This window comes from Heterocephalus glaber, unplaced genomic scaffold (assembly GCF_053883595.1).
Source record: "Heterocephalus glaber isolate CG9 unplaced genomic scaffold, H.glaber_assembly_v1.0 deba00000281, whole genome shotgun sequence".
In the NCBI taxonomy this organism is placed as follows: Eukaryota; Metazoa; Chordata; class Mammalia; order Rodentia; family Bathyergidae; genus Heterocephalus; species Heterocephalus glaber.
This window is the reverse complement of record NW_028258139.1, coordinates 1,611,767-1,624,491: the sequence shown is the minus strand read 5'-3', so window position 1 is coordinate 1,624,491 and position 12,725 is coordinate 1,611,767. Positions and strand designations below refer to the sequence as shown.

The 12,725-nt window shown below is 36.6% G+C and overlaps 1 protein-coding gene across 5 annotated transcripts in view; it reads right to left on the bottom strand.

Annotated features, from left to right (window-relative positions):
- The window catches only part of Lypla1 (lysophospholipase 1), a 53,749-nt gene that overhangs the window by 8,431 nt on the left and 32,593 nt on the right, over positions 1-12,725 (bottom strand). For 3 of the 5 annotated variants that reach the window (XM_021248820.2, XM_004837509.4, XM_087185590.1), the window contains 4 exons: positions 12,084-12,157; positions 9,573-9,674; positions 8,069-8,245; positions 3,244-5,418 (listed from right to left, as the gene is read on the bottom strand). In XM_021248820.2, the coding sequence (XP_021104479.1) occupies positions 5,365-5,418; positions 8,069-8,245; positions 9,573-9,674; positions 12,084-12,157 (407 nt within the window). In that variant the 3' untranslated portion in view covers positions 3,244-5,364. Of the gene's footprint in view, positions 1-3,243; positions 5,419-8,068; positions 8,246-9,572; positions 9,675-12,083; positions 12,158-12,725 lie in introns of those variants that run through there. The other 2 variants (XM_087185582.1, XM_021248830.2) reach the window with 2 other exon arrangements.

The following is a 12,725-nucleotide window of genomic DNA, read 5'->3' as shown; positions in this document are numbered from 1 at the left end:
TTTTAGCAGCTGTATCTCAGACAAAGGGCTACTATCTAGAATATATAAAGAACTGAAAAAAATCAGACCCCCAAATTCAAAGACCCAATTCAAAATCAGGCATCTGAAATGAACAGACACTTCTCAGACAAAGAAGTAAAACCAGCAAATAAACCTATGAAAAAAATGTTCAACGTCACTGGTCATTTGAGAGATGCAGATGAAAAGAATCCTGAGATTCCACCTCACCCCAGAAAGAATGGCTGCTATCAAGAAATCAACCAATAACAAATGCTGGCGGGGGTGTGGGGAGAAAGGAACCCTTCTCCATTGTTGGTGGGAGTGCAGACTGGTGCAACCACTGTGGAAATCCATATGGAGATACCTCAAAGAACTAGGACTAGAGGTCCCATTTGACCCAGCTATTCCCCTGCTGGGGTTCTTCCCGAAAGAAGTAAAAGAATCATACCACAGTGATATATGTGCACCCATGTTTATAGCAGCACAGTTTGTAATAGCTAAAGCTTGGAAGCAGCCCAATTGCCCATCAACTGCAAACTGGATAAAGAAGATGCGGGTTTTTTTTTATAAAATGGAGTACTACTCAGCCATAAAGAACGAGAAACTAGACATTTATAGCTAAATGGATACATATTGAGGCCATACTCTTAAGTGAAATAGGACACACGTGTAAATACTGAATAGTTTCTCTAGTGTGAGAAACTGAAAGTGTAAATAAGGATTAAAACGATTAAAACAAATAATTGATTATTTGAAATAGGAAGAATGGGTCCAAAGGGGTAAGGGAAGTTGGAGGGGAAGGGGAAAGGAAAGAAGGGAACAGAAAAATTATAAGAAAAGGAAAAAATGGAAACAAAGTCTTTGTAAATAGGGAAGGGTGGAGGGGGTGAAGGGAGGGCAGGGAATGGGGAGAAAATAAGAACCAAGATTCATCATGTACAGGTACAAGCACCCAATGACAAATGTAAACGTATTGTATACCTAAAATGTACCAATAAAAGATTTTATGCAATTAAATAAAACCCATGGGGGATGCGTTGTACTTGAGAATTGAACCCAGGGCCTTCATATGGAGATATATATGCTCTGAATATTTGTATTCAGCTTTTTTATATTTTGAGACAGGGTCTAAGTCACTAAGTTGCCCAGGGTGAGCTTCAGCTTGTCACACTCCTGCCCAGCCTCCCAGACTGCTGGCATAGTTGTGTGCCACCACGCTCAGCAAAATCCAATGAAGTTTTACTCATGCTTTTTACTCAGTATGTTACCCCTTAATATTACTGGTTACCCAACTGGTTCCTAGTGCTTGTTCTTCATTCTTTTTATCTTTCTCCTTGTTCACTTTTTAAAGTTCTGCCAATAGTCTTTATTCTTATAAATTTCCCATTTATTTTTCAAAATGGTTTATTTTACAGGGCCGGGGATTTAGCTGTGGTTCCACTGCCTGCCTCAAAAGTGCAAGGTCTCGAGTTCAGTCCCTGGTACCAAAACAACAAAAATGGTTTCTTTTACTTATCTTTACTTGTATTGAAAATTCCAAATTGCCAGTTTCTATCCATGTTTGGTAATATTACTCCATTTTTTCTTTAGTATTCCATTACATTTTGACCTCCGCTGGTGTTTTTAACTGTACCATGTGGCAGTTTAGGTGAGTTCTTTTTCCTAGTTGCTATTACCAATCCTTTTTTTGGTGCCAGGGATCAGACTCAGAACCTTGTACCTGCCAGGCAGGCACTGTGCCACTGAACCAAATCCCCGGCCTGTTATCATCTTTGTATGTTGTTTGGCTTTTCCTTGGCGTGTGTCCTTAAGATCTTGTTTATTCAGCTAGTAATTTATTTCTTCCCCAAAAACCTTATTTCTTCAAGTCTGGAAAAACTTCAACCATTTTATCATCAAAAACTGCTTCTCTCTCATTGTTTTTTCCATTTGGAATTTCCATTTAACTTCATATTGGACATCTTATTGGTGTATTCTCTTGTCCTCCCTTCTTGTTCCTTCTGAATGAATTCTACAGATTTCAGTTCTCTTGGGTCTAATACACAGTTAAACTCATCTACTTGATAGGTCATAGATTATGTCACTGGAAATTTGAAGAATGGCTAGAGTTTCAGTTCCAGCACCTGCTTCACAACCGCAAGGTCCCGAGTTCAATCCCCAGTACCAAAACAAAAGAATGGGTAGAGTTTCAGTTGAGGTGGATAATAGTGATGGTTGCAATGACGATGAATGTACTTAATGCCACTGAATTATACACTTAAAATGCTAACTTTATGTATGTTCTAACATCATGAAATTTTGAATAAACAATGTATATCAAGGGCAGTTTTGCTCTCTCCCACACTGCTCCTTCCTCACCTCATTTTTCTCATTCATATTCCGTAATAATTTATTAGACTCTTCAGTATTCTTTTAGCATGTGATTTTTTTGTGTGTGTGCTGGAGATCGAACTCGGGACCTTGCGCTTGCGAGGAAGGCGCTGGAACCACTGAGCTAAATCCCCGGGCCACGTGATTTTTTTTTTTTTGGTACCAGGGATTGAACTCAGGACCTTGTGCTTGTAAGGCATGTGTGGTGCCACTGAGCTAAATCCCCAGCCCTAGTATGTGGTTTTTTAAAAATATAAATTAATCAAGTCAAATATATCATCTTATTTTTTCCCAGACCAACAAAAACATGACTGATCAATTTAAGTATTCAAAAGCAGAAACTGAAAGAGTATGTAAGAGATGGAACAGAAAGGATTCCTGTATGGCAAGTTAGTCCTGTACTGCAAAAGTTAAGTCAGTGGTGAAACACAGGAGAAACATATTTGGATAACTAGCACATGATACTAATTTTAAAGTACCAGTGACTAATACATTAAAGGAAAAAACCAAATAACCTTGTTAAATAGGTCAGGAACAATGAAAACCAAATACGGCGATTTTTTTTTTTTTTTTGGCGGTACCAGGGATCAAACTCAGGACCCTGTGCTTGCGAGGCAGGTGCAGTGCCACTGAGCTAAATCACTGGCCCTATGGCAATTTTTTTAATTGGCAAAGAAACTGCTAAACCATTAAATTAACCAAGTAACATTATTTCTCATGCCTTACTCCATTCCAAGCTAATCACACCATTATCAAAATTTCTCTCCCAATGTATTTTCTTGTGGTTACATTGTTATTTTCCTCCTTTACATCAGAGACATCCACTCCAAAGTAAATCCTGAAGTTAAAATAATACTCAAAAAAAGTCACAAAGAAGTCAGAATTATATTTTATTTCACAATGATAGAAACCATGAGAAACATTTACATTGCCCCACATTACAGCACAACATTTCAATCGAGTATTTCTTGCTATAAATAAGATCTTACTGATTTGCATAACTAAAATAAGTCTACAGTTTTTCAACGTAAAGCAGAATGACACAGTAAATGATTGTTTAAAATTTTTAAATCCAGATAAACATATGGCTTCATTATAAACATCCTAGTCCATTACCAGATTATTTCCATGATCAATTAGCACCATAAAGATGCATTCTTGCTGGGGATTTGGCTCAGTGGTGCCGCCACCTGCCTTGCAAGTGCAAGGTTGTGAGTTTGATCCCCGGCACCAAAAAAAAAAAGATGCATTCTTAACATTGTTTTGGTAAGTTGAAATACAGCAGGGCCAGAGATTTAGCTCAGTGGTTTTGCTGCCTGCTGCACAGGCACAAAGGACCCGAGTTCGATCCCCTGTACCAAAAAAAAAAAAAGAAATACAGCAGGAAATTAACACAGTTCAGAAATATTAAGCATATATTTTTGCTACATTTTAAACTGTATGGTAACTCTTCCATATTTATAGGGTTCTGATTAACCTTTATTACCCCAAAATTTGTTTTCAAATAATTTTTTACTATTAATCTGCAAATTTTGACTACTTAAAATCAAATGCTTTGTTTTTGTGTTTGCACAAAAGACTAATTTTAAAAAATAATTTGAAGTGAAAATTTCAAATAAGACCATTGGCAGATAAAAATAAAGCAATTTTTTCTTTTTTTTTTGGTACTGGGGATTGAACTCAGGACCTTGTGCTTGCGAGGCAGGTGGCAGAACCACTGAGCTAAATCCCCAGCCCCTAGCAATTTTTTCTAATGGATTGTTTTCTACAGTAGTTGGTTTCAAACATATGTACAAAAAAGTAATGCGGCAAGGAGACTCAATAAGAAATTAGCTTTTAAAATCAGTCTTAAATATTTCTGTATATACCAGAATATGATCTAATTATTCAACTGCTTACAGAAAAAGTAAGATTTTATTATCTGAATTCTAAATAACTAAGTCTAAATTTGAACTAAAGTATAATTATTTGAAATATATAATATAAGAAGTTTAAGTAATGTTTGGTTTCTTTTAAAGTTACATAAATTTCAAACACCATGTGTCTGTAATTCAGAATGTCAAATTATAGAATGTATTGACAGTAGATGTATATGGCAGGGAGGCAATATATTTGGTCTGTTATGAAGGATAATCACAAAAGAAAACATTTTTTTCTTGAGAAAAGAAAATATTAAAAAGAAATACCATCAAGGAAAAGAAAAACTGATCCCCCAAATAAAGGGGCCATTAAATGAAGAGAGCCATGTTACTCTTTACTGACAAAAGCATTATCCCTATTATCAAGAATAATGTAATAGGGCCAGGGATTCAGCTCAGTGGTTCCGGCGCCTGCCTTGCAAGCACAAGGACCCAAGTTTGATCTCTGGTACCAAAAAAAAAAAAAAGAATAATGTAATAACATCTAATTCTTATGTATTACAATCATTTTGTATAATGAACATATATAGAAAAATGCAGACATTGCATGGTGACTAAGCAATTTTGGAATAAATCCATAGACTATGTCACAGCATGCATAAATCATTTATACCTAAACTGTTCATTTTACCTGAACAAATTATCATTAGCATACTGGTAATTTTGAAATGATGTAATAAAAAAATTTTATTGCAGTATTTTATTATTTTGCAATTATATTTGAGAAAAAGAACCTAGCTGTCTCACCTATTTTTTTTTTTTTGGTACTGGGGATCGAACTCAGGACCTTCCGCTTGCGAGGCAGGCGGTGGAATCACTGAGCTAAATCCCCGGTCCTGTCTCACCTATTTTAATACTGGTATATTCTGGATCACATTATACAAATACATGTATAGAAACTTAAAAGATCATAAATTTCCCACAAGGAAACGTTATTTATTATATATCACCGATGTAAATTTAGAAAACATTTTAACACTGCAAACATTAGAAGTTTTAAGATTGGGCATGGGAAAAAGTTTAGACTCTACTACAATGCTGCTGGTGTACTTCTACACAAGGCCTCTTAGTGTCATCAATCAATTGGAGGTAGGAGTTTATCAATGAATTGCTTGACATCCATCATTTCCTGTTTGGAATAAAGTGATTTAATAAACAACTACATATGTCAGAAATTAAATCCCCAGTAAAACGTCATTAGCAAAATCCATGTGGTGTACATGAAGTGAAACCACATTTTTATTACTACAATAAAAAGACAAAAATAAGGCTCCAATAGAAATTTCAGAATATTCTCTATGATGAGAAATAACTCCCACTATTATCTAGTTCCATGAAAATGGCATGCATTTTCCCATACTTATATAAAACACTGGAGAGTGAGGAAGTATAGAAGTGACAGTACCTATACTGAGAAGTCTCATTAAGTACACAATTACTGACAACTAAATGACAGTAAAATGCCTAGCTTCTCATTAGAATAAAATGCTAAATTCCTATTTTGTGCCTTTCATCATGAACCTCAGGGAGCACTGGAAAGATGTGAACATGAATACACCAAGGATTAAAGAATAAACTTGCTCTTGGAAAATTCCTGTATCAAGCTCAGTTTTCTTACCTCCCACCATCAGCTCTTGTATTTCAAGCCTCACCAGCCACAATTTAGCCATGCAGATTCTTCAAACTTTTAGTTTCCCAGAAAAGAGCCTCAGCATGAAAGTGTCTCACTTTACAACACCCTGAAGTCCTGACAGTTTCCTGTGACACCACCTCTCCCATCTTACCACGCCTCACTTTCTGCTCCTGCTCATTCACTCACGTCCTCAAGTGGGATCCCACAGCACTCACCTACATGCAAGGGTACTTGAGACACTCTGGTTGCCCAGTCCTTGCCAGGTGACCATGATGCTAGCTCCCTCCCCACCTCCCTTTATTGGATTCAATACTTCAGTTCTTCATTTTAGTAGGGAAACAACCTAGGGATCTAGGCCCTGTTGTCTTTTTGGATATATTACCACCTCTGCTTCTAAGGCAAATGATTTAACCACATGAGGGGTTGTAAAACAGTGCTGTTGGCTTAGACTACTTACTGCTTAGCAATTTAATCAATTTTTATTCTAGACTTCTTCAAGGCCCCCAAACTACCCAGGCCTCCTACATTCTTAATCAAGTGACCACATCTCCTACTTTACCGGAAGGATAAAGAGCATCAAATATAAGCATCCAAGAACTCTCTTCCCTATCTTGCTATCTCCTGTTTATATTTATCCATCCTCTTCTATCCTGATTCCAGACTATTTTCTCCTTTTTAGGGTAGCATGACCGAACTGTGGTCCTTGTTCTATTGTATGTTCCTTCCAACACTTTCTATCAATTATCTTCTTATTGCATCTTCTTCCTCCGTCCTACTCCTAAAAAGACTTCTGGGATCGAACTCAGGACCTTGTGCCTTCCAGGCAGGCGCTCAAAGCTAAATCCCCGGCCCATCAAAACCTTTCTTAAAAGGTCTATACACACTTCCTCCATTTCATTTTCCTACCCACACCACACAGTTCACTGCAGTTTGCCTTTCCTAGCACAAAGATTCAAGATCATGTGTGGACAGTTTCTTCTTGAGCTATTTCTACTTAATCCTTCTCTGAAACACATGGCCCTGCTCAGTCTTACTGAAATTCTCTTACATATTCTTTTTTTTTTTTCTGGTACGGGGGATCGAATTCGGGTCCTTCCGCTTGCAAGGCAGGCAGCAGAACCACTGAGCTAAATCCCCGGCCCAAAGAAATTCTTACATATTCTTAACACTTAACTCTTTTTCTCCTTAGCCAAAATCTAAATGTATCACCCAGAGCTCTATCACTCAGCTTTTTTACTCAAGATGTTCTCGTAATTCTTCATAGATCAACAATTTTGATGATTACTGTATTCCAAATCTCCATTTACAGGCTTGAGATTCAGACCAGTATTTCCAAAATCCTATTTTGATATCATGTTTACTTAACTCAATATTATCTCCTTCCTATTACTCAAAAACTATTCTTATACTTCTTAGTCATCTGAGCTACAAATCTGAGGCCTTTATACGTCCGTTCCCATGCACAGAATTAACCACTAAATCCTACTAGATTCTCATTCATTTTGTCTAGGATATAAATTAGATCACAACTCAATTCAGTCAAACTCACTGATGGCTACCTGCTGCCTAAAGAAAAACTCCCTCTCCTCAGCACAACATAAAAGCTTTCTACAATTGAGTCCCTTGATCCCTATGTCTTCTATCCTACGACATCTAGCTTAGACTAAGACTCCTAAGACTCCAGCCTAGCAGTCCCTTTCCCACATACTTGCTATCTAAATGTGACTCATTCTTCAAAATCTAGCTCTTTCATCATGATCTCAGTGCCTAAGATAAAATTAATCTCACTCTTAGTTTTTTAGGGCATGTTTCAAAAACTGCTGATATATATATATATATATATATGTATTCTGTTTTCTGTATAGCTACTTGTATACACATCTTTGTCACCTATTAAACTGTATCTTAACTTTTAATAAAGAGTATTTACTCATCTTTGAATTATGTACAGGGATTATGTATAATAAGCAATCTGATATTTGTTGAATTTAATTGAATAAACTTTCATTGAGTCTTAAGAACTTATGATTTGATATGAATTCATATTTATTCCTTTGTATCACCAAGCAGTTAAATGTTATTCAGCTTGAAAATAATCACATGGAAGAAGTTGCAACTCTGGCAATCATTGCTTCCAGATACCTACCTGTTGACACGAACTATGCATCATGCTTTCGTAGGTTTTGAAGGTTACATTGGCTGGATTTACCAACGATTTTAGTTTTTCAACAGTAAGGGTACCAAACATTAGGGGAACTAAAGGGTCGCAATCTCCATGGCACTGGAGAATAGAAATGTCTTTGTTAACACCACTGATAGGACCCTGCAAAAAAACCGAAAACTAGTATTAGTCAAGTGTATAAAGCATTATGCTGAATATTTAAAACTATATTTAGATATGTGCATACATGCACTATTTATACTTGAGGTTATATTTGCCCAAAGAAATAAAATATTTCCCATTCCTATATTTCTTATATCCCTTTAAACTTCTATAGGACATATGATTACTTTGCCTTATATTAATACATACATTTCTGATGAATTTGTTTCTTGAAGCCAATTATATCTTAATTCATCTTTATATTTTCAGTGTCCTTTTTTTTTTTTTGGTACCGGGGATCAAACTTGGAATCTTGCATTTGCAAGGCAGGTGGCAGCACCACTGAGGTAAATCCCCGGCCCTTCAGTGTCTTTGTTACGGGAGGTAATCAATAACTTTCAGTGTCATGTTTCTTCAGCTTGTATTTTATATAATAAGAGTGTTAATAAACAATACCTAGGCTGGGGATTTAGCTCAGTGGTTCCACCACCTGCCTCGGAAGCGCAAGGACCCGAGTTCGATCCCCGGCACCAAAAATAAATAAATAAATTAAATAAACAATACCTATTATGTATAAGACATCAAGTTATGAAATAGTAACAAGCCCAAACTCCCTAAATTTAAAAATCAATTCAAGGCTAGGGGTGTGGCTCAGTGGTTATCTATCTATATATCTATCTACCTACCTATCTCATACAGGGGATTGAACCCCAGGGCTTCACACATGCTAGGCTAGCACTCCAGTGTTAAGCTACCCCTCTGCCCAAACACTGAATATATTAAACATTATAAAAGTATTTGTTAAAAACAGTCGATTTCACATATATATTACACTGTATCAAATCTTCAAATACAAGATTTATCGCAAGGTTTCTTGTTTGACTCTGTGTAACTCATAAAGATGGTATAGTGTATAAATAAAGCCTAATAACATATCACAAAAGTCTAAAGAATTTTTTTTTTTGTACTGGGGATTGAACTCGGAACCTTGTGCTTTCGAGGGAGGCGGTGGCACCACTGAGCTAAATCCCTGGCCCCTAAAGAATGTTTTTTACAAAAAAAAAAAAAAAATGTGACTGAAGTAAACTGTGGACTTTGGTTGGTAATGATGTCAATGCAAGTTCACCATTATAATAAAGGTGCCACGATGGGCTGTGCTACATGGGGACATGAGGATATAGGAACTATGTACTTTCTACCAGTTTTGCTAAAATCCTAAAACTGCTCTAAAAACTCCTAAAGTTTATTAATTAAAAAAGATGACCTTCTCCCAACATTATCTACTTTTTAGCTCAGTAATCTCATGTTTTGGGATCAACCAGGCTACCTGTGGAAATGAAGACTGAAGTGGAAGCCAGCAACTAAGTGCAGTGACACCCGCCAGTTTCTGCTGGGTGGTTAGAGCAGTGTATAAAGATAAAGCTCCTCCCTGGAAAGAAAGCAGGGAAAAATCAGTGGAATACACACGCTGCCAAGAATAATGTAAAAGATTTCTTGTTATTAAGGTTTATTTCATAAGAAAATCAAACTGATTGACTGATGTCAATCAAATCAGGCAAATATTGGAAATATACACTCATAAAGGACATAGTTCCCTATACCAAAAAGAACATACAAACTACTGACATTACTTTCTACAATAAGAATTCAAGATAATAAGGATTCTGTAGCAGACACCTTTACATTATCATCTCAGCCAGCTTGTAACACCATGTCTTGGAAACTACTTTCATGTCAGCGATCTAAATGTCCTGTCACTAACCATGCTGCCCCTGAGTCACTATGCCACATGAGGACATGAGAATTTTTCTCATTCCAGACAGTGATATCCTTTCTTCTAGAACTGTGGAATTGGGATTCAGTGACTGCCAGGCAGTCTCTCTCTTACTGGAACTATAACATGTAAATCCAACAGCTAGAAAAGGTACAGGCTGTAAAAGCTAAAAGGCCAATGGTTGAAGAGGCAAATAAAGCAGATGAGCAAGGAAATAGAGATGAAGATGGAGAGAAACATCAGATGGCATTTCAAGTCCTACCTACTGAGGCTTTGCATCATTGCCATCCATGGTTTTCTTGATAGGCCACAGACTCATAACTTCCTCCTTTTCTCTTCTCCTCTCCCCTCCCAGCACCCCCCTTCTTTCTATACTAGGGATTGAACGCAGGGCGTTTGTACTGAGCTACATCCCCAACCCAGTCCAGGGATTTAGCTCAGTGGTTTTGCCACCTGCTGAGCAAGTGCAAGGACCTGAGTTCGATCTCCGGTACCAAAAAAAAAAAACCAAAAAGAAAAAATACATCCCCAACCCTTATTTATTTTGAGATGGGGTCTCAGCTAAGTTCCCCAGTCTAGGTTTGAACTTGAGATCCTCTTGCCTCAGCCCCTCAAAGTGCTGGGATTACAGGCAGCATTATTCTGCTTGGCTCTCTTTCTTGTTTAAAGTATTTTAGGAATTGGTTTCTATAAGCTATAATCAATGACTCTCAAATAAAAATTTCCATGCATACTTCCAATTTTTTGTTTAGTATCAGGGATCGAACTCGGGACCTTGAGCTTGCAAGGCAGGCAGCAGAACCACTGAGCTAAATCCCCGGCCCGATACTTTCAATTTTTGAATCAAGTATTACCTTCTGTCCCTATGTTTGTGTTATGATGTGTGCTATTATATTAAATCACTTCAACAAACGCCACATTAATAATACTTTTTTATTGTATTGTATCAATAACATCTTTTCTATTGAATTCTATTGTCTAAATGATTCTAGAATTCTGACATTTCCCTTAGTAAGGTCATCAAAACAATAGGTTGTTTATTTGGAAGACTTAAAAGAGATTAGAAGCTAAAGCATTCTGAAGATGGGTTACATGGAAACAGGTGAAATGCTGAAGTAAAAATGCAAGATCAATTATAAAGAAACTTATTATTGAGAAAGTATAAATGATTAGAGAAAAGATACAGAGAGGAAGACAGATGCCAAAATAAACATCATATGTTTACATCTAAAATCTATTTTAAATGATCCAAAAGGGGAAGAAATTCTCTTATATCATCTACCTTACTGTTCCTATTACTAGTCTCTTCCTAAGACACAGAACTTAAGCCTATGTTATTAAGAGTTCTGTTTAATTAAACGGGGATCGAGAGTGCTAATTTAGAAATTAACTACAGCATATTAGAGTTATTTAAGAAAATACATCCCAGGTCCGCCAAGAGATGAAGGGAGGGGGGGAGGGAGAAAGGAGTAGGGGACATAAAAAGAATTAAGATATATTATGTTGGGGGGCCGGGCAATTAGCTCAGTGGTTTCACCACCTGCTGCACAAGCACAAGGACCCGAGTTCGATCCCCAGTACCAAAAAATAAGAAAAAAGATATATTATGTTGGCCTGGGGATTTAGCTCAGTGGCACTGTGCCCGCCTCGCAAGCGCAAGGTTCTGAGTTTGATCCCTGGTATCATACATACACACACAAAACCGAAGATATATTATGTGCATGTACCAACTCTTCATGATGAATGTAATCATTACATACTTCATATATGTACTAATAAAAATAAAAGTGTTTAAAAAAGAAAATATATTCCAGGTCCCAATCAATTTACTTTATAAATAAAAGTAAAGGCTACTGCTGAGAACAGAAAACAAAGTAAAAAAGTATACAAAGTAGAAATTAAATTAGTTCCAGTCTAATCAAACTTATTCCAGTATTAATATCAATCAAGAACTTATAGCATCTCCTAAAAAGGACTCTTCCATAGAGAAAGGACTGAAACCATAGACTTTGAGATTAATACACAGATGGAACAGACAGACATACCATCCAAATTTTATCTTACCTGAGAAAATCCTCCCAAAATAATTCTGTTAGAAGGAATGCCATTCTTCACCTCTTGCTCTATTAAAGCTTTTACTAAAAAAAAAAAGTTAATCTTATACCTTCAGAATTAAGCCCATTAACACAATTTAACATAGGAAAAAGTAACACCAAAGCACATAGCATGTTCAGGATGGAAATGCATGAAAAACTTGAGGCATTCCACAAAATACAAAATTAGAATGTATTTTCATTATGAAGTTTCTCAGATTTTGCAGGTGCTGCTTAACCCAAAATTTCAATAATTTCTTATACTTTGTAATAATAGTTCTCTCTCTTCAAAAGACGAATATTCTTGGGGCCGGGGATTTAACTCAGTGGCACTGTGCCTGCCTCAAAAGTGCAAGGTTCTGAGTTCAATCCCCAGTACCAGAAACAAACAAATTTAAAAAAACAACAAATGGGCTGGGGATTTAGCTCAGTGGTTCCAGTGTCTGCCTTCAAAGTGCAAGGTCCAGAGTTCAATCCCCGGTACCAAAAGAAAAAACAAAAGATGGATATTCTTATATTAATTTAGGGTTAATTTGGCTCATGTACATTTTATATTTCTTCCATAAATCAGAGGGTATTTGCACCTAAAAGTGTCGTTTTAAATAGTAAATTA